The 21,803-nt window shown below is 44.1% G+C and overlaps 1 protein-coding gene across 1 annotated transcript in view; it reads right to left on the bottom strand.

Moving 5' to 3' along the window:
* Nucleotides 1–21,512, bottom strand: part of LARS1 (leucyl-tRNA synthetase 1) — a 28,830-nt gene extending 7,318 nt beyond the window's left edge. Inside the window, exons 1-28 of the mRNA XM_065644086.1 lie at nt 21,446–21,512; nt 20,193–20,311; nt 19,338–19,425; nt 18,607–18,687; nt 18,061–18,201; nt 16,814–16,975; nt 16,015–16,127; nt 15,558–15,621; nt 14,952–15,019; nt 14,387–14,612; nt 13,193–13,280; nt 13,011–13,087; nt 12,289–12,342; nt 11,184–11,324; nt 10,417–10,494; nt 9,740–9,825; nt 9,582–9,647; nt 9,411–9,493; nt 8,628–8,766; nt 6,773–6,985; nt 5,985–6,042; nt 5,148–5,211; nt 4,379–4,562; nt 4,029–4,119; nt 3,066–3,206; nt 2,456–2,596; nt 2,251–2,361; nt 1,023–1,133 (exon numbers count right to left, since the gene is read on the bottom strand). Coding sequence (XP_065500158.1) covers nt 1,023–1,133; nt 2,251–2,361; nt 2,456–2,596; nt 3,066–3,206; nt 4,029–4,119; nt 4,379–4,562; nt 5,148–5,211; nt 5,985–6,042; nt 6,773–6,985; nt 8,628–8,766; nt 9,411–9,493; nt 9,582–9,647; nt 9,740–9,825; nt 10,417–10,494; nt 11,184–11,324; nt 12,289–12,342; nt 13,011–13,087; nt 13,193–13,280; nt 14,387–14,612; nt 14,952–15,019; nt 15,558–15,621; nt 16,015–16,127; nt 16,814–16,975; nt 18,061–18,201; nt 18,607–18,687; nt 19,338–19,425; nt 20,193–20,311; nt 21,446–21,451 — 2,994 coding nt within the window. The 5' untranslated portion in view covers nt 21,452–21,512. The remainder of the gene's footprint in view (nt 1–1,022; nt 1,134–2,250; nt 2,362–2,455; nt 2,597–3,065; nt 3,207–4,028; nt 4,120–4,378; nt 4,563–5,147; nt 5,212–5,984; nt 6,043–6,772; nt 6,986–8,627; nt 8,767–9,410; nt 9,494–9,581; nt 9,648–9,739; nt 9,826–10,416; nt 10,495–11,183; nt 11,325–12,288; nt 12,343–13,010; nt 13,088–13,192; nt 13,281–14,386; nt 14,613–14,951; nt 15,020–15,557; nt 15,622–16,014; nt 16,128–16,813; nt 16,976–18,060; nt 18,202–18,606; nt 18,688–19,337; nt 19,426–20,192; nt 20,312–21,445) is intronic.
* Between the last annotated feature and the right edge of the window lie 291 nt (nt 21,513–21,803).

Genomic DNA, 21,803 nt, shown 5'->3' with positions numbered 1-21,803 from the left:
GGCCACGCTCAGCTGCCCGTAGAAGGCCTCATCAACTTCCTCACCCTGATCTGGTGGCCTGTAATAGACTCCCACAACAGTGTCACCCCTGCCAGCCTGCCCCTTAATTCTCACCCACAGACTCTCAACTCGCTCCTCAACCGCACCTGGACAGTACTCTATACATTGTAGTTGCTCTCTCACGTAAAGAGCAACTCCACCACCTCGCCTGGCTGGCCTGTCTTTCCTGAAAAGGGCATAGCCATCCATGACCACATTCCAGTCATGTGAGCTGTCCCACCATGTCTCTGTGATCGCCACCAGATCATAATCTCCTGACCGAACGCAGGTTTCTAACTCCTCCTGCTTATTCCCCATGCTGCGCGCATTGGTGTACAGGCACTTCAGGGAGCGAGCCGAGTAGACCGATTTCACCCTAGGGGCCTGGGGGGCCTCCCGGTCTTTATTGATTCCAGTGTGCTGCCCCACTGATGCAAGCCCAAACATTCCCCACATTAACACGGAATAAATCACAAACTTTCTTCTACGTTTAACCTCTCCTTTGACAAAGAGGAAGCACAGGTAGAAAAGCTCTTTGTACACTGAAATTGCTGAATAATTGGTTTCAGAGAAAAACCCACTGACCTGCAGAGTCTGAGCTCAGATGTTGCTACGTCTTTATGTGAAATTGGTTCCTGCTCTTTACAAGTCAAGGGCTGAATTATTGGGTAAGCCTCAGGATTTCAAATGTAGGAGAATCCACTTGTATGTGAAGCACAGATTGTACATTTTGCAGTTAGTACAAACTACCAGACCTCAACTAGACCATTAAATCACCTGGGCCAATTCACATAGAGACATTTTCATTGAAGATGCCACATAAGCAAGGGGCAGGACAGAGACTGAAGTCCAAAGTTAGCAGGAGACTCAGGAATGAAATGAAGGAAACACCACTCGTGCACGATGTTATTGTTATCGCTGCCTTTGACATGTTCCATTCCCAAAAGCTGTTTCTAGGCAAGAACTGTCCTTCTGACACGTACCTTGATCATGGCAACAAATGGCATAACCTTCTTCATGTACTTCTTCAGCTCTGGCAAGGTGTTGAGCTCACTGGCAATGACTTTATTATCTGGCAGTTGACCTCCACTGACCTGACAAATGATAATTAAAAAGTACGGGTATCATTAAAAAACACTTGCCCTTTAATATCATAAACCTTTTGTGTTTTCCCACAATACCAGCAAGGTTTGGCATTATCATGGATTCCACATATAATAATTTTCTCTTCCCTTTGAGGTATTTTAAAACTAAAATTTTAAAACTTTGACCAAAAAAACCCCAGCTAACTACTGCCATTCAGGCAAGCCAGTACTATTCTGCAATTTCTTTATTCTTTCTGGCGACTATGTGTTAATATATTTTCTACCAGAATGCATTTTAAATCCACATCTGAGTCTTATCACAAGCACATCTTTAAGCACTAACTTCCTGAATTGTTTGGGTTTTACATCCAAAATTTAGACATTTGCGACAATTCTATTTAGTGCATCAGACCAAACAGCAGATTTTGACACTGATGCAGAAAAAAGCCCATGGAATGCCCACAGTTTAATACCACAAAACCGAACTTCCCATGGGGAATATTGGTTTCTCTCAATCCCACAAGTTACATTAGAGTCCTGACTTCTCCACCAGCTCCAACGCTGATGTGTTCATGCTGAGAAGGACAGTTAATCAAGATGCCAAAAGCCATTCTCAGCAGTTTCCCCATGGCAGAGATTCTTCTGCTTTCACAAAAGCTCCTTTCTTCTACTTATGACTAATATGTTCCATTTCAACATAGTTCTTGTAACACCACTGAATAGAACACACCTATTCAGGGACCAAAACAGCACTTGTAAGCCCACTTGCATAGTACGGCAGCATTAATGTGTCAGTCAATGTTTCCCCAGCAATACAGTTGTGAAGAATATTTTTAAATGCTATCCACTTACAAATGAAAAAAAATAACAGAATATGGGCTGCTTTTTACTCAGATTGCCAAAAACCAATGAAATCATACTGTCAAATCGATGACATTCCTTGGGAGACTTCATTAAGCACCAAAATTTATTGCACAGCTGTAGAAGCATAAAGAAAATTAAAACTACCTTGCTTTATATTTAAATAAATTGGTAACAAATTACAGCTTATAAGCTTTTTACAGATAGAAAAAGAGCCCCCAGAAAAGCAGGTAAGCAGCCCAAGGAAAGGTGGAAGGACGAGCACCTGGTAGTGCCTGCGCAGGGCCGACAAGGCGGTGTGCTGCCAGGGCGGGTAGCTGCGCGCCACGTACACCGTGCAGTGGGACGGCTTCTCGGAGGGTTCCTTAGTGCCTTTCTAAAGGAAAAAAGCAAAAAATTCAGCAGGAGCCCCGGGGCAATGCATAACAACCAAGCACACGCACCTGGGCAGGTAACCCCATACACCTCACCTTTCCTTTCACAGGCACCAGGTAGTTCTTGAGCCGGAGTCGCAGGTCGTGAGCTGCTTCCATCAGGTACTGAGAGGAGCGAATGAGAACCTCGTCCACAGGACCTGCCGCCGGCCACGAGGCTCTCATGATGGAATCACCCTGCGAAGAAAGGAAGAAGTGACACGCGCCGAGATGAAAACACATCAGTATCTGGTGGTTTTTCAACCCGTTACAGCTCGACTGGCAACTGGAGTTCAGACGGTCTGGACCTCCATGAGCTACAGTACAGCTACAAAACTTCATCTACAGGCACAAGGCAATTAAAAAACAACACCTCCTTCACGTGTAGGTGTAGGAATATTGCATTACTTGGGTTCATTTTAGATCACCTCTTTGTGAGAAGACAACCGAAGTGACTTGCATTGAGGTTGTACATATCATGACGGTAACAGGATAACTCTATACGTTCACTGCCCTATGGACTATAAACTATTATGGCTCTTTGTATTATAAGACATATGTTTCTTCTACTTGCATATAAAAGGCATCCACAAGCCTGATACGAGCATTACTAAAAATCAACAGAAGTTTAGATCCTAATCAAATGCCAGACCAGGAACATTAGTACCTTTCCCAGCAGTGACCAGACGTGCTCACATAAGTGGGGACAGATCGGAGCCAAGAGCAGAGTCTGAACTTCAATGAACTGGAACACCAGCTCTCTGTGCATTCCTTCGATCGCCAGCTCACGGTATTTGTCTTTTGCTGCCTGAAACACAGCCAAGGCCACCGTCATTAACACACTGCAGCTGCCATGGAGAAACACGTAGAAAAACCCACACACAGTCCTTTGCTCTAACATCCTTTAGAATGTAAGCAGCTTAGAACTCAAAAATAGATTATTGCAAGAATGGTACTTTCCTGACGCACCTGAGCATGAACCTGTCAGTTGGCCATTTGACTTCTGCCTTAACATGGCGCTTTTAAAAAAGTGTTTATCAGCACAGACGTAAGACAAAAATATCCACAACTGTGCATCAGGTACCATCACCCTCAACAGCTGGCGTAAAGATACTGAGAAAAAGGCAATGAATATGACCTGTCATACATGTAATTCAGCCCACTTAATCGTACTGCTGATTATCATAAAGGACTCTGTAATTCACCAAGTGAAGCGGCATGTTCAGCAGACAGTCCAGAGACGTGGTTTATGGAATACATCAAAAAGTACTCTGCTTCCAAACAATTTTGTTGGTGCATTATCTGGATTTCTTATGAAGAGTTCTTTATTACAAGTAGCTAAAGAAAGGAAACACTTTTTAATAGTGTGGTTTTTTTAGCAGCTTTTTGGTCATACTAGATATCAGGACTATTTGCAGCACAGTTCTCTTCCTCTAGACTTCTGCAAAAATGACAAAAGCAGACCTTTATAATTTCAGATTTATTCCATTAAAGCACTCATGTTTCTTGGCGCAATTCTGATTCTGATTCAGCTGTATAATTTAGCATCTGAGACATCAGGATCAAAAGAAATCTACGAAGTACCACACACCAAGTGTTAGTTTCTTATACCTAAAAAGATACCTCTTACCTGAAATTCAAAGAAGCCAGTTTTCAGAGCTTCCTTAAACATCATCTTCTCATAATTTTGGTCTGTCTTCATTATGCCTGCGCTCATTTCACTAGGGAGGGAAGAAAAGTGAAAACATCAATATCGCATAGTCTACCCACATAATGGCAATACCATATAAAACAACACTACCAATGTCACCACTGCAGCACGATCATATCACCTGCTCTGTAATGTGTTTTGTTTTACAGAATTCACTAATTTGTAGGGAGAGGGAAAAAAAAAAAAAACCACACCACACAACAAACTACAGAGGTGCTGCTTGCAAGAAAGAAAAGGATCAAACTCTATTATTAGCCTTGGTACAGTACCTGGCAAAGACTCTGTCATTGAAGGTGTTGGCAGGACCACTTCTCAGACTGTCTCTGTTTGCAATCATCTCCTTCACCCACTCCACCCATGTGTAGAGACGAAGAATACCAGCATCTGCCATGGCTTCCACAAAGTTGGCATCTTCAACAGTGTCTCCAGCATCAGCCAAGGCCAAACGCATGCCTGAAAGAAATCAGATCAGCTAACATGACCGGCACACAATTAGCTGGTGGACAGAGATGCAAGGGACTCTAGTTCATTGCAACTAACTTTGCATTATGAGTCAATAAAATGCAAAGTGAATTTAGAAACTGCCTGGGCAGCTAGAGAGAGGTGTCTGGCAAGGATGCATTTCACCCTGGAGAGGCACCGGCCTCCTCTGGAAGGGAAGCAGACAGACACCGAGAGCCAGGCGACGAGTGCAACCACTGCTGGGAAACCCGAGCGTGCGGGGAGGAACACGGGCGCACCCCGCGGATCAGCCGCCTGCGTCTTGTGTTTCCATCTCCGGCGTGAACGTGGAGGAACCAAACAGGCCCCTCTAGCAGGTCTGAGCACCAGGAGCAGCTCCTGGTTCAAACAGCTGTTGCGCTAACACACATCCCAAATTTCTAAACAGAGTTCAGCTTTTCAAACAAGAACAGGTGGCAAGCGGCAGATTTATTGCAATTCATTACTCCAACAACCCCCTGCTTCTTTGGGAGCAAAACGCTGATGTTAGCCATTCTGGCCTAACTGAAACACAGCGGCAGGTCAGGACATACTCACCATCTGCAGAAAACTTGTCAACGGCTTGAGTTAGAGTAAGGAAGTTGCCTGTAGATTTAGACATCTGGAAGAAACAGAAGAGTCTTGGTTTTCCATTTGGTGTTGGATGAGCAAGACAGACACAACAAGCGTTTGGGGAAACCATTGGGAAAGTATGTTCTCATGAGTCACAGCAAAAGCAATTTGGTAGATCTGAACTAAGTCTCGCAGCACAAGCAGACGGAACTTTGCAAGCGCTCAAATTCCTGAATGTCGCACTTGAGACTTGCCCCAGCTGTGACACTGAGGTGCACAAATTTAATTCCAGAAATTACATAAATTAAACTTAAATACTACTTCAAAATTTGTGTTTTCAGCTCATCCTGCCTTAACTTCTCAAGAAGAACTCTGGTGGGTTTTCTTGTTTCATATTGGACAGTCTGCAAGGCCTAATTACTAGGTTTAGGCACTTTTAAATTCAATTAAATTCAATTTTGGGGCTTGCATACATTAGCAAGTTATTGGCACAAACGCTTTCCTCTCACTGCACCTACCGCAATGCTTAATAAAGCTAAAATTTAGTGAAAAAAAATCGTTCTATATTACCCTAAAACTTAGCAGAAATGTACTAAAGTGGTGAAGCTATACAAGAGCTAACTTAAGAAAAGTGTTCGACAGAATGGGAGGAAAGGCAGGTCTTTACCTCTGATGAATGAAAAACTGGAGGGCACCAATAAGGAAACGAGAATTTTCACTATTTTCTCTTCTCAAATTCCGAGAAGGAATTTTCCAGCCTGGCTGGCAAGGGCCTATTTTGACAACCACAAAAGCCATGTCAGACATGAAACCTCACTGTACCTTTTCAGAATTAAGGAGGAGATGTCCATTTGCTCTCACAGCCACTGGCCATTTTTCTCTGTTTGAAGACAAGATAAAAAGCATTTGGTAAAGTAAATATCTTTTCTCTTTAAAAAAAAAGAACAAACATTTTATGCTCCAGTTTGGAATGAACACCTGAAGTGGAATCTTCAAAAAAATATCTAGGGAGTGTCTTAAAAAAAAAATTAAGGAATGTCTTCGAAGATGAAAAGAACTGCAACCTAAGGGCTAGAGATTATCATCACAGGGAGCATTGCACCCACAATTACACCTCACTCGCTGCACCTCCTCCTACCCAGCTGCATTTATCCCAATTTATCCCATTGATCCCAGTGCCTGGCACTGCCCACAGCACCAGACACAGTGCAGCCCCACGTACCCCAACCAGCAGAGGAGGCAGATATCGCATTCCCCACCACCATCTCTGCCATACAGGAGAAAACAGCTTTTCCCATATACAGTTTTATACAGCTCTTAAGAAGAGAATGCAAACGTAGCACCTTAATGCACAGAACTACATATTTCTAAAAACATGACGTGACCAAAGATTCTCAATCTGCACTGCACAGTCCATGGGAATATGTATACATTGTTCGGATGATCCTTGAGAAGTAATTAAGAAAACCTAATGATGATAAAGTTACTCAAAAATCCAGTGCAGGAATACAATTTCAACCTAATTCTGAGTGTTGTACGGTCACAAAGAGCCATTAGGTTACCAGACCTACAAACTGTCCAGCACAGTTCTACGTGACCCCCACACTCACCTCTGGTCTGCCCACATGGCCACATGGTTATACAGGTAGTACGACAGATGATTGGGAATCAGATCTTTGCCAGAAACTCTGAGATCCACAGGATACCAAAATTCAAACTCCTCCTTCAGCTTGTCCAACTTTTCTTTGGGAATGTCTGTTTTAGGAAATGGAGCTGCCTTGAAGAAGATGTAGTCCCAAACTTGCTTGCTCATTTGATGTGCCCTGCACAGAATTAGTCCCATAATGAGATGGCAGTAAACATCCACGGCACTTTGAATAAGACAGCTTAAGGCCGCCTGGTACATGGAAAAGAACCAGCGGTCTTTGAAGAGAACAAACCCATTCAAAATTAACACTTACTGTACGACATTTTACCAACTACTAGAGGCAGGGTCCACAATTTTGAATGAAAACACTGATGAGATGCAACTTAGACCCAGAGTTCTGCAGCCACTGGCCTGCATTAAACAAATATCATCCTTGTTTCTACAGAGGTTCTTTTTTTCCTGGCTCCTTAGAATTTCACTGGAGTCCACCAGATCCTACCTGCACACATTTCATGCTAAATAATTTCAAATCAGAGATTACTATTTGTTAACATTTGCTAAGGTGCTCAGGCCTGTACTCTGCAGAGAGGAGCACTGTGGATCCAGAGCACCCCAGGACACACGAAACAACGAGTTCAAGTGACAGGTGACAGCACCAGTGCAGAATAAAGCCCGACATGCACAGTTTGCTGGTTTATCTCTGGTAGTTACGGTTCTATGGTTCAGTCACTGTTGCACGGTGACTGAGCTGCTGTGTTAGTGCCAAAGATCGCTGTGACCCAATGGTACCCAACACGACGGGCCATAAATCCCCTTCCACTTTACCCCGCAGAGTCAGCCTTAGGAAAGCATTTGCTAACTCTATAAGATGTTATCTACTCATGTAAGAGTACATTTTAATTGTATATACTCAATTACATCAAATCTATAATTCAGTGCTCAAGATGCTCACTTCAAAGTCTGTTTCCAGACATGATTAGTGTGTAGGTAGCCTCTCTATAATTAGAGAGCTTTGAGCCCAAATTAAAGCCTTGCCAAGTCTTTCAGAACTATTTCTGTTTGTAAGAATCTTCACTTTGGAAATAGTTTTCAGATTAGTTATAGCATTGAAGAAGGTAAGTTCCAGTGTGTAAACTACTCCAGAAAATAGTTTATAAAACATGCAGAATTAGAGCACCGGACTCAAGGCAAGACTGGCAGTGGGTTTTTCAACCCCAGGTGAGTTGTTACTATCTCAGCTCTCTGATCTCTACCACCGAAGTTCACAACCACCGCAACCAAGAGGTTGCAGAGCAGTCTTCGGAGGAATTTTGGTACAAATGCCTTCTCCCTCTTCCTTTCAAGGTTTCCACATATCAGCTGCGGACAAAAGATGGTTCCAAGCTTCTAGGAGAGTTACCAACTTTTAATACAGTAACAAAATCTTGCCTACTTTGTACAGCGAATCGCACAGCTTTTTGCAGTTACAAAGCAGCCCCAGAAAGCAGAGACACTTCAGCAGCCCCTGAAAACAGCCTCTCAAAAACACCTGGCAAGGGCCATTTCCAGGCAAGTCAAAGCAGCATTAAAAACAGCGACTGACCCTGCACAGTTCTGCTTTCAGGGACATCCCTCATCTCTCTCTGGCCACCATACTCCTTTCTCTTTCCTTATTCCCCTTCTGCAGATTTGCTGTAACTTCAGCTAACAGCAGGTTAACTGTTAACAATGATGCTTTATAAACACAGAAGCAACGAATCAGCCACTCAGCAAGTGTTTGTCACGAGCAGCTCGGGAGATAAGCACAGCCAAGGAAACAAGCAGACCTGCTGACTCACCTGATGCCCAGCGGAGAGTCCCCCTGGCCCCGCAGGTCGCCCCCCTGCAGCAGATGAGCCACGGTGTAATAGGCCATGTAGATGGTGGAGTCGGAGAGAGACTCGATCAGCCACTGCTCGTCCCACGGCAGCCGCGTCCCTGCCAGGGGCAACCAGGAGCACATACGCTCAGGAGCAGATACGCTCAGGAGCAGCCCTAACGCGCCTGACACTCGAGCACACACACACAGTTTGACTTTCAGTGGAACATTTTATATATATACACACACACGTATATATGCAAGTACTCGTGTTTATGCTTTTAAAAATCCTTTTTTAAAATTCAATGTATGCATTTGAAAATTTTATTAAAGAGAAAATACTTGCTATTTTTGTAGCCAGCTTCTTAACACAACCAAACTACAGTTCATGATCATTCGCTGTGTATTACAACAGTTATAACAGTTGTCCCATGTCACAGGCTACACAAGATGGAGGCTCGTCAGAATTTGAGAACACCCAAGAAATGGTATTAGTTCCTTCTTCTGAGGTCCTTTCCCAATCAATGGCCCAGGCAAAGAGCTACAGAGATGCTGTGCAGAATCACTATAGCAGCGCAAAGATAAAACCACCCCGGCCGCGTGTGTTTGAGAAAGTGTGGCTTCCCTGGGACGCCGGGTGAGATGTATGTTGGCTAAACCTGTTCTACGTTACCTATACCAGTCTGGATTCTGGATATCACTCAAGCCTCCCAAAAGCAGCGGTACCATCCTCACTGAGTGAGAAAAGGAGTGTTTTGCCTACCTAAGCCATACGTCCTGGAGCACGCGTGCTCTTGCAGCCAACCTAAAGTAGCTTCAAAATTTCTCCTTGTCTCCTCACAAAACCTGTAAGAAACAGGCTACTACTAATTACCCCTCTCAGGCCATCACCTCGAAACGACCACTCCCCTTCACACCCACTGTTGTAACTTACGTCTCTAGATGTTTCAAGCACTCTGATGCCTGTTTCTTCCAGTTCCCTTCACCATAATCTAAATACCTACAGTCAGGAAAAGTTTAATGTAATAAAGCGATCCACAAGTAGGACATAAATCAGCAGTAACTTTATAACTCCAGCTTTACTTCACTTACCACTGGTCACAAAGGGCCACAACACATTCATCAGCAGACCTCGATATAACTTGTTTTTCAGGTTCCATATAAATCATGGCTTCACCCTAAGAGTTGGAAGGGTAATAAAAGCCAAGAGTTACGTACTAAGCAAAGTCTTGAAAATATTGCTAAAAAGCATCCTCTCCATTCCGATCTGTTTTACAGCATTTATTGCATGGCTTTCATCACTGCACAGGCTCCCTGCCTCAGTATCCACTTTAGCAGAACGAGGGCAACACTTGACTGTGTGCTTTTCTGAGGTATCCGTTCACATAATTTTGTAAAGAATGTGATATTGTGGCCAAAAGCAATATTAATCAAGGAACTCTGTGCTCAGCTTGAAAAAGACTGACAATTGGGATCTCACAGCTCCAGTATCTTCCCAACCATATCAAAGACTGAATCAGAGCACTGAACACTTCCCAGACGAGGCGATGGGATGAGGCAGGAATCAGAGGTCTCTAATTAGCTACTCATCCCACTTAGTCCCAGAACACAAGGATCCTCTTCCAGCAGCATTTCACCCTCTGGAGCAACCCAAAGCAGCACAGAGAGGACTCCAGATCCAGAACAGAGAGGGTTCTTCAGCAACCCAGCTACTGTGAGAAGGACAAAACGGGTAAGGGAAAAGACTCTCTGTGCACGCTACCACATACATTATCCACCATCATCTTCTGAATAACCTTCTTGACATCTTGAACTTTTTGTCCCTTGAATCCATCCACCAACATTACCTGTAAAAGACGGGTCACAGGAGTTGATTTTTTTAAATTAACAAGAAATAGGTGCAATGGCTCTTTAGAGCAACATAAAGAAGCAGCAGTTACTGCAGTCTTTGACACGCAAAAAATAGCAATACAGAGGTTTTACTTTTTTTTCATTAAATAGACAGTCATCTTTACCCAAAATGAGTTTTGTATACATGTCAGCACACACAGAGGCAAATCGAACACAGCTAATCAGAAATAAAAATTGTTACCAGCTTTCAGGTAAACAGCTGATGAATATACCATCGCAAGCCATTACACAAGTAAAGACGGGATAAAAAAAAAAAAAAAAAAAAAAAGACAACCACCCACACCACACCCCAACACATCGCTCTCTTCACCCCAGTTTCCAAATCAATACTTGTAACAAAACAGATCGGCTCCCCAGAACGGGATCACTTGATAGGAAACCAGACCACAAGTCTCAGTTTGCAGCCCTACATTCCTCCCTTCTCTCTCTTCAGTTCTACCGAGCTCCTCCAACCACAGCACCTGGCCGCAGGAGAAGGATAAATGAGAAGCGGTCTGGGAAAAAAAGAAAAAAACTCCCTCTTTCTTGCAGTCTTTTTTTTTTTTTTTTAAACTTGTCATCTTTACCAACTTTTTTTCTGCTAATCAAACTCAGCAAGAAAACACAAAAATCTTGTATTACTTACTCCCTCATAAAAGCCTTTCAGGTATACCCTCTCCTTGGCCTCAGCAAGTTTCTCTCTGTCATTCTGGCTTTGGATTTTGAGCTCATCGCAGACCGATGGAGCACAAAGGTTGCCATAGCCTGGAATTTCAATGATGGGCACCTGAGAATTAACAAAACAGTGTTAGATATTCAGTTCAAACTATCTCCGTGTAATAAAATCTACACAAAGACTTGTTTCTCAGATTTCACAAGCTTCACTAGAAGTGATGCATTGAACAAAACAGAGATAACTATATTTTGCTTGGCTGGCAGTCCTGAGGCTGACACGGAAGTCTGAACCAGAGACCATGAAGGGGAAAAAGGCAGTTGGTACAGTTACCTGGAAGGGTCTGTGCTGCACGACAGTGTGGCCAAAAGCAATATTGATCAAGGACTCTGGCAGCAGAAGCAGGTGCTGGGGCTACATCAAACTTCTGCTGTACTGTGCTACTCTGTGCGTCAACTTGCAGCATCTACTACTGGTCAGGTTACACAGGACTTAAAGTATTAGTGCAATTCCGCTCATCAGATCAGCAATCCTGGCAGTCCCCAGCGTGAATCCCGAGCTGCTCTCCTACGAGCAATAACCCGGTTCTGCCTCCTGACACGACACCAGCACTGAAACAAGAATAATGCGGAATATTGGGATGGCTTTACCTGTCGCCTGCATTTTCTATGGAGGACGGATCGCCATGACCCTGAACTAGCAGTAAGGGACTTTAGCTCTCTGCACAGAGCAGATACAATAATAATCTGGCCACTAAGGCTGTTAAGCTTTAACCAGCCAGCAGGTTATCAGTAGAATGATGCAATACATTCTCCAAAATAGTAATTCCAACAAAAATTAATACTTTTCTTCATCTCTGAAGTGTACCATAGAATAACAAATCTTGGTTGCAAACCCTAACAGATAACAAATATTACAACCATAGCAAAACATGAAAACTTTACTCTAAACTTTTCAGCTCTGTCAGCTGAGGAGGACTTTAAATGGCAATTCTGGGAAAAGCAGGCACAGCTCCTGGCACATTTCTCATCAGTGAATATAACGTGTAATGCAGATGGACACACTGGAGTGTTCGTACCGGTTCAAATGGCAGGACCATTTCGTCTTTGATGCCATACTTCATCCTCAAAGCCTTTGAAAGAAGAAAAAAAAAAAAAGGGCAATACAGTGAGAAGAAAAATCTGATAGACTTAAAGGTTTTAATCCATTCATAGTGTCTTTCCTGTACACTATATTTTATTATAAAGCAGATAAAGTCACTTCCATGCCTTCTCACCATTTGTCACACCTGAGTTTAATGCCCGTCTAATTCCCAGGTGATTCTTTGTCGTAATTGTCTACATTTTTAACAGTGGAAAAACCACTATCACTCTACCCTGAAAACGAGTGGGACAAGCATTCAATAGCCAGGGACAGCTGTTTAGACACTGAGGTACTCTTGAAGCTGTAATAGCAACAGCTACTTTAAGTCTCATTTGAAATTCATACAGAGCTCTTAACCTCGTCTCTGGAAGGCACTTCCCCAACAGGAAGTTATTTTGATTTCACTAGTACTGTTCTGTACCTTAACACGCAACAGAAGTTACACAACTCTTATCCAAAACTCTTTTTGAAGTCTGAGAACAAACACCTGTCCCAGCCCAGCTGGTTTTATCTTTGCTTATTTTTAACTACTGTGATTGCAACTTGAATAGCAGAATTCTCACTAAAGGGACTTCCATTTTAACCAATGGAGATCCACTTTTGACCTCCCACACCAGGGAAAGGAAACAGAAACAGAAGCAACTCAGTCAGACTGACCTGTTTTTTTTTCAAATCCCTCAGGGCTGCAATATCATCTGGAGCATCAGAGGGAACACTCGTTACCACTCCAGTTCCTTGACAAAGAAACAGACACAAGAGACAAAAGAGCAGTCACCACACACTGAGTGCACAGGGCACATCAAGCAGGCGTTGGCAAGACGCTGCTGTACAGTTCTCACCTTTATCCTCCTTGATCGTGAGCATGGGAAGCGCGTATATAACTCTGTAGGTGGTGAGGGGTGCAGAAAGTGCAGCGCCCAGGATCTCCTGTGCAGGACAAAGGAATATTGTTACAAACGGCACTTCTGCAGCCTCGCTGAGTAAGCTCTCCTGGCTGATACTCTTTAAATCTGCTGGCATTCCTTACATAGTACAAACAAATACATTAAATATACAGAGAGAATTAGATAAGGAGGAAGTACATTTGAAAAGCATTTGTGTACCATTTCAGACAGTATATGGACTATTTACTGGTATAAAAGTCAAATACCAGATAATATAGACAAAGAAATCCAGAGAAAGCAAAACTACTGGGAGTGTAGAGCTGGAAAAAGACAGTAAGCAGGAGAACAGTTTGCCTCCAAATATCTGAAGCACATCAGCGTCAAGACAGGAATGAACTGGGAAGCCAGTGTCAAAAGCTAGATCAAACCAAGGCAGAAAAAGTGTATTGTCAAGATCATTTATGCACTGACAGGAGGTAGTCTAGATGTTGCAGTTGCCTTCTACCTCTAATTTCCTTGAATTCATGTGATGCCTACTAGCAAAGAAACGAAAACTGTATTTTCTACTTCATCCTTCAAAGCAGGATCAAGGAAGATGGTGATGAGTTTTAGTGAATGGAGATCAAGTGATGTAAAGAGCACGAAGGCGCTTTGTATAAGGGTGAACAAATGCTACTAACTCCACTTGGTGAAAGCACAGAAGTTAAGGATAGAAACAGCAAAAACATTCAACTCCCCAGCTAAGAAAGCTTCGTTCACAAAAACGTACTGAAAGTTTCAGCATCAACAAAAAGCCCTTTTCCCAGAACCTTTTCTAGCTATTACTTTTTTCCCTTCCCCTTCCATCCCTGCACAGAAGTCACCACTCTTCCCAGCGTGCAGACAAGTGTCACTCAAACCCAGTGACTCGTCAAGTGACGCCAGGACAATAGTCACGCAGGTGTCCACGGGTGAGCACGTCAGGTCAACCTGCAGCAGCTGGAGCTCAGCGCCCAAGGAAGCGTCTTCCGCTTGCTTTGCAGTCACTAAACACTCCAACACCTACATAAAAGTTCCTGCATTGTCTTTACAAGTAGAATTCTGCCATCACCTTTGGGACTATAGGCTTCAGAGGAACAGCCAAGCCTGGCCAAGCTGCAGGACACTTACTTCTCCCATCAGCTCCTTGACAACGGGTACGACACCGTTATCCTTGGTAAAGCCCTGGTAGGACATGTTCCGGGCCGCCCTCTGGGTACAGATGAAAATATCCCCGTTCCCAGTTTCAAAGCCGATGTACTTCATATCCGGGCGAACCCAGCAGTTGGTCTGGCCAAACATGGTCTCTGGTCTGAGCGTCGCAGCCACCAGGAAGATATTTTTTCCTCTAAGGCCACTGGAGGGGAAGAAAGTATTTTACAAGTCACCAAAATAAAAACATTCATGGCAATACAAAACATGCTTTTCAGCTAATACAAACTTAAGTAACATTTCCTAACAGAGGAAAGTGGGTCATTAAGTTCTTCGTGGGTTTTTCATTTTCTTTCTGGTTTTTTACACTCCAGTTTGAGTTCCACACAGACTAGTGAATATCAGCTCAAAACAGAGACCAAGTTTTTGAAGTGACAGAATTAACAGGATGAAGTTAAATTATGCATTAGGCAAAACAGACTAATTTAACGGTCACTTCTGGCCATAAGATAAATCTTTTTGCCATTACAAATTCAAGACCTACCTTAATTTTGCAGGATAAGGATCTAACACCTTCATTTTTATTAGCGTGTATTCTTGAGGCCCAACACCCTGCAATTCACACAAACAGCACAGCAATCAACATTGACATTGACTCAAGCAGCAACGAAAATCAACCCTGTCTGGGTAGTAACCCAACCCAAACGCTATTTAAGGTACTGATACTTTCTTCAAAGTAAATCATATTTCCGTTGATACAAATGGCTGTTTCCTAAAATGCAGCCTGGCGAGAAATGTTATACTTTACTCCTAAGTCCAACAAGTTACTCATGACAGCCGCTATCTCAGCAACATACAAGTCAATAACAGCTTATTTGCTTTGTTTCAATAGACAACAATATGATGTAGCGATGCTGCTGGCACAAAATGCTAAATAATCACAGAAAACAGCTACAATGGAAAAATACTATCCATAGTTCAGGACAAATATTCTCAGTAGAGAAGTTCATTCAATTTTCACATGCACTGACAACTGAGAACCGGTAACTCTGTATGGACAAAATACATTTTACTTTAAGATAGAATTTATTTTTCCATTCAGTATTTAAAATCATAAGCAATGCAAGAAAACGCCAACTAAAAATATTACCTCTCCTGTTTGCCTGTCATGATCCATGCAAGGCTGTCCATCTTTCGGAGAATAAATTGTATATCTAGACAAAGGTATGTTTTCATTTAGTAATAAATAAAATAATGCATAGACAAAGTGGAAAAAAATTAAAGATCTTTACGGAAAAGACTGCTTAATGGTATTTTCAAATTCTGCGCCAATCTGTTTCCACCCATGTCAACATTCAGTCTCCGCAAGAGCTGCAGTATTGGCCCCATTTTGTTTTGAGTTGGTACCCACGGAAAAAAGAAAACAGGAGCACAATCTCACACACTTTGCTAGCACAGTAAATATGCTGTTTTACTGTGTCTAGCAGGGCATTTGAAATTAGAGAATTGCAGGTCAATGTGAGTTATGAGCACGTTCTAGAAACGTGTCACAGGGTTCCATCTTCGGTTATCCCTACAGTAAACTCAGAGCTGAGCGGCGGGCTTACCGTTTCCCAAACTTAATCTTATTTCTTTCCTTTAACGTAAGAAATTGCCATCGCACAAAGGAATCATAATAAGGGTTAACATCTGTTGTAACGAAAGAACGCCTCCAATCCACCTGGAAATGTGTCAGATTCGCTGGTAAGTAAATACAATAAAGAAATTCAAGGAACCTCACAATAGTAAAACTACTATTTTTAAAAATAAAAATAAGTCTCTCTCCAAAAAGATAATGCAAGTACACAAAGGGTGAATGCTTAAAAACTCAGCTATGCAGTCTGTACGTGCATGGGCTTTGAGAGCTGAGATGTCAAAGACTCGAGGCCCTGTCTGCTGGCTGTGACTTTCAGAGATTTTTGTAGTAGTTTTAACCAACCATTCAAGCTAAATTTCAGCACTACTTTGTTTCATAATCTCTACACGTCTTTATTTTGAAAAATCCAGTGTCAGCAGGACAAGTATCTTTATTTAATATCACATCATTACTCTTCCTAAAGCTACTGTCAACACTGACCACAGAACAGTTATTTAATACAGAAACAAGAAGTGAAAGTCATTATTCCTTTATTGAATTCTTGTTTCCAGTTGCGATCACTGCATAGGGTATAAGTTCTGTACAAGAAAGCACTTCATTATCGCCCAAGACTATTAAAAGGTTAAATGAATAATTCAAAAAATATCAGAAATATTTCTAGAATAACACTAGTATCAAGAAAATCTTCTCGAAGGAGAAGCAGCAGATTCTCAAGCACAGTAACAAAAGTACAGCTGCTCATGTAACTGCATTTCAGATTTCAGGGTTACCTTCAGCCCCATGCTCTTCAGATCCTGGACAGCGAGGGGAGGGAAATAATCCAGCCAGTGCTCAGCCTCAGAAAACCGGACCACTTCTTCATCAGACAGACCCAGAGACTTCATGATCGCCCACTGGTACCTGGCAGAGCCTGCCTTGGCCGCAGCCTTGCTCTGAAAGGACGGGGGGAGCAGAAGCGCACGTTCTCCTACCCACAACAGCTTTACATGCTCAGAAGTATTTTTCTCTATTCATGTTATGGTTTCTATTTCCAGTTATACAAGTTAAAACAAATACTCCAGTGTCTCTTCTCTAGAAGTGAGGATTAACAATCAGTTTCTGACTGCACTGTTTTCTAGCTTGTATCCAACTGCACATCGACGAGCCCCCTCTTGCTTCCACCTGCCCAGCACACCCGCAGAAAGGGGGTGCCTGACAAACCAGTGACCAGTTCACCCAGGTCCTGCTCAGACAAACAGCTGTCACGAAGAGGCAGAGCAGTCCTGCGCTATATCCTGGTATCAAAAGCCTTTTCTGCTGCTACTTTGCTCATATTGCTTTTCCCACCTATCGTCCTTCAAATACCTCGTGTCTGTGCCCAAGAGCAGCTCCCACCACAGCGCAGGCAGGTCCCACCTGCTGATACAGAGCCGACAGGACCCAGCCGGTCCTTCCGCTGAGACAGTCCCGTTAGCACATCAAACCACACATAGAACAGCGCTACATTTCTCCTGGACTTGATTCTTTGCCTTGCTTTGAGATACTCCCAAAATCATAGATCTCATTTAAATACAAACTATTTTGGCTTATGAAGTATTACTTTGTTTAGCATAACTAGCTAGAATAGATAACAAGTTCCAAGAGAATAATCAGAATCGTAGGTGCATATATATATATATATATCCCCACCACTGAGAAAGCTAGGTTATTTCCCACAACTTGGATGTGAATGTTTTGTCCAGCCAAAAAACAAGTCAGAGAGTATTATTCTGGATGATCTCATTTTTCTCAGGAAACTATCAAACAGTGCCCCAGCTCACCATTGAAATTTTATGCATTAAGATGGTATCTCTGGAACCATGCCATTGATGCTTTTTTTTCTTCAAGTCTACCTTAAAAGTATCCAGCTATCTGGGAAAACAATCTAAATATTTTTTCCCAGGTTTCTCCAAGTGCAAAGGAGGAAAATCCCCAAATGCACAGTTTGAGGCTTTGAGACCACAGCTACCAGTCCAGAAAGCCTTGGTTTGATGTTTACCTTCTTGCCTTTTGCTTTGTCTTTGATGATAATTTCTTCTTCTTTTTTAGCAGAACTTTCTTCCTCTTCTTCCTCCTCGTCAGGAAATTCCGGCGGGCAGCCATACAATTCCATCTCTCGTTTCAGTTTATCTGCACAAGCCTGGGCAGAGTGCGGGGAGCAATCAGCACCGCTCAGAGAGCGTCTCACTGACAACACTGCACTGCACTACAACACTACACGTGTTCTGGACACTGCAGGAACTTCTGGGAGACCTGCAGCTCCAAGAGAGCCTGTCATGGTAGGAAGACGTTTACGGGGAGGACTTTCTTGCAAATGAAAATATACAATAGGTAAACTTAATTTTAAAGCTTTTTTTTCCAAGAAAGTCATTATGCATAGTTCAAACAGAACACACCTTTACTACAAATGCAGGTTCCAAATCACACTATCTTCATGAATTTTTGCATAAATCAACATGGTGTTCTGGATGGACAGTGAGCAATGCTCTAAGTAGTCTTAAGTATAGAACTCAGAAAAAGTCCCCAGTAATTTAAACCATCTTACCTTTATAGGCATCCCAGTGCAGTGTAGCCCAAACGGAAACAAGCAGTTCTTTCCCTTTAGCCGCTGATACCCAACTGCAAACTAGATGAAGTGGAAAAATGAATCAAATGACACAAGAATGGCATACAGTGAAGTCAGCACCTCACTCCAAGAATCAGTGTAATTCCTTCTTTAGCATGAAACCACTGGAAGCCAGACGAATGCGGTCAGCAGCATCCAGGAGGCTAACGAAATGAAAAGAAGGTGAAGCGAGACGTTGTGATCAGGTCTGCCCCTGCCTGGCTGTGCAAGCACAAGCTTTCCTAATCTTCGGGGAGGTGTTTCTGACTTGAGAGGGGGTGCAAAGAAGAGATCGCATTTGTGGAATCCTATCCATTAGTATCTAAAACCTGTTAACACGCAGGTACCAGAGCGCAGGATTCATGAACAGAAGAGACAATACAAGTTCTTGTGAAGGTTGAGCCATTGAGCAGCACCTCCCAGGAGCCCCAGCAAATCTGAAGGAATGAACAAGGGAAGCACCTGCAGTCTAGTCTCCTAGAATTTACAAAAGCAATCAGTGGCATTTCTCTTCAATCAGCAATATTTCCACTGAAATACAGGGAAAAAAGGAAAATTTGAATAAGCCATTATTGAGTCTATGAAGCAAGTAGTAAGGCATTCTGTTAGCTCCCACAAAAATCAGCATTTTTCTACAGTATCTAAATGTATTAGCAAAGAAAAATTTTTACCTCACATTTAGATAAAGAAAATGTGTGTCCCAGGTGAAGGCGGCCGTTCATGTATGGATAAGGAAAAGTAACGAAGAACTTTCCTTTGCTGAGAAGAAATTCAAAGAATTAAAACATGCAATTAGCTCACAAAATGACCATCAGAAGATGCATAAGTGAAAAAGTTAACTGATATGTTCAGCTATTATCAGCCCACGGTGACATAAAATAGTATTTTCCCTGCCAGTAACATGAGTCTTTGATTTTAAAGAACTGATATACTACCAGGTTTCATCATCTATTTAAAAAAACTGCAAAAGAAAACACCCACATAGGACTGACACCGCAGAGAAACTCTGACATAGATCTGACATGTTCCCAAAGGTACCGGCTGCAGGCAGCGCAACCCTCTGCAGACAGTGCGGTGCCACAGGAACACGGCGGCTCAGCCCCGCTCGCCTGCTCGGCCGCTCTGCGCCAGGTGAACCAGCCTGTGCCAGGACCAGGGGCTCGTTAACAGCAGACACCCGCCCCGGGACACGCTCCTTCCACGCACACAGGGGCCGCAGCACAGACAGAAACCTCCTCCACGCCAAAAAGCACAAGTCGCCAAAGAGAATCTGTTTTTAAAACCCCCGAGGGTACTGACACTACCCGGGAATGAGGAGAAGGCTTTTTCCATCCTGCTGGAACTCGGCCAACACACGTACCACACTGCTCTCTGTCATCAGCCACAGAAATGCACCTCCACATGATCCAAGAACACTGTTCATTCAAAAGAGGCTGCTTTTCCCCCCAGGTTTTGAAGGACTAAAGTTGCCTCAAAAAGACATTTCAAGCAGTTAAATATAAAACCTGTAAAAACCGTAATTTTACCTCTTCTGGTCCTGCCTATCCAAAGCATCAATCTCAAAGACTCGCTCATCATCCCACTTTTGCTGGATCTCTTTTTCAATTTTCTTCAGAAAATCGACTTTTGCTGTCCCTTTACGTTCCTGTTAAACAGAAAGAGGAAGAAAAATCTGTCTGAACTGCTTAACAAGTACAGAATTGTAACATATTACCAGCCACTCCAAAACACCTTTCCTTATGGGCTCCCATAACACCGCAGCATAACCTCCAACAGAGCATCATCAACATCACCAGCAATCCGCATCCTTGAGATCCGCATCCTGGAGATCCACCTTCTGAAACGGGATCTCAAATCTGTAGGGAAAGGTTCATAACCCTCCCCAAGGCAAAGGAGCCAACGTGACACACACACACAAACTGACCATCCTCCCATAACTAACAGATCAAATGTGTCAAAATTGAGGAGAAAGGAGTGGATATAAATCCTAAGTGAAGAAAACCTATGGAATTCTGGTTTTGTTCCAGACTCTTCATAAACCCCATGTACATTTTTTCATTTTGCTATACGTTAGATGGGAACAGTACTTCCTACACCAGGAGGAGTCTGGCACACAAGTCTACTCTAATTGTAGCTCACAAACAGAGTTCTTCAGTGAAGTATTTTAAATTACTTGAAATTCTACCAGCGTTTAAACACCACCATTAAGTGTTAAAGATGCCTTCCCCTTATTCTTTTACTGTACAACATATTGCAAGTGTTAAAGGACAAGCGCACCACGGATACCGCAGCTGTAAATCTCCACACACGCGAAGCCTGAGGGTTCGGTGCTCCTTCCCCAGACCGAGGCATTCCGAGATGCCCGGGGCTGACACTGCGCCGCCCGCGCTCACGTAACCGCACACCTGGCCAACAACACGAGCCGCACAGCGAACCCCAAAATACTTTGAAAAGCAAAGACACCACAACAACTGGTTCTCGCTCATGCCGAAAAGTTTAATCGCCGAGTCTTGCGCCCCCCTGCGCTACTGACTCACGTACCTCCGCCTGCACCAGCCGGGCAGCGGCTGCTCACAGCCCGCCCGGGGCCGCAGGGACCCGCGGAGAGCGGCCCGGCCACCCCCCCGCGGCCGGCCCGGGCCCGCCCCGCTGCCCCCGCGCACCGGGCCGGGGAGCGCGGCCGCCGCGCCGCACCGAGCGGAGCGCGGGGAACCCGGGCAGCGGCCCCGGGAGCCGGCCGGCCCCGCGCGGAGAGCCCCGGAGCAGGGCCCGCACTCACCGCCATGCTGCTGCCGCCGGAAGCTGGGCGGGGCCGCAGCTCCCGCCGCCGGCCGGGCCGTACCAAGGCGGCGGGGCCGGGCCGGGCCGTACCAAGGCGGCGGCCGGGGGGAGGCGGCGGCCTGGCCGTGCCCTGGCAGTGGCGGTGCCGGGCGGGGGCGCGGCGCTGCGGCCGGGTCTGCCCAGGCGCGAGTCCCCAGAGCGGGGCCCGGGCGGGCCCCCCCCGCCGAAACCGCGACAAAGGGGAAAATAAAACACATCCCCCTGCCCTGCGCCGCGGAGCTCCCGCCGGACCGCTGTGGGGCGCTACCGCGGCGGGCTGCCCGTGCGCCGAGGCGCGCGGCCCCTTTAAGAGCACC

This window comes from Caloenas nicobarica, chromosome 13 (genome assembly GCF_036013445.1).
Source record: "Caloenas nicobarica isolate bCalNic1 chromosome 13, bCalNic1.hap1, whole genome shotgun sequence".
NCBI classification, from domain to species: Eukaryota; Metazoa; Chordata; class Aves; order Columbiformes; family Columbidae; genus Caloenas; species Caloenas nicobarica.
The sequence above is the reverse complement of the archived record's forward strand: the minus strand, read 5'-3'. Positions and strand labels throughout refer to the sequence as shown.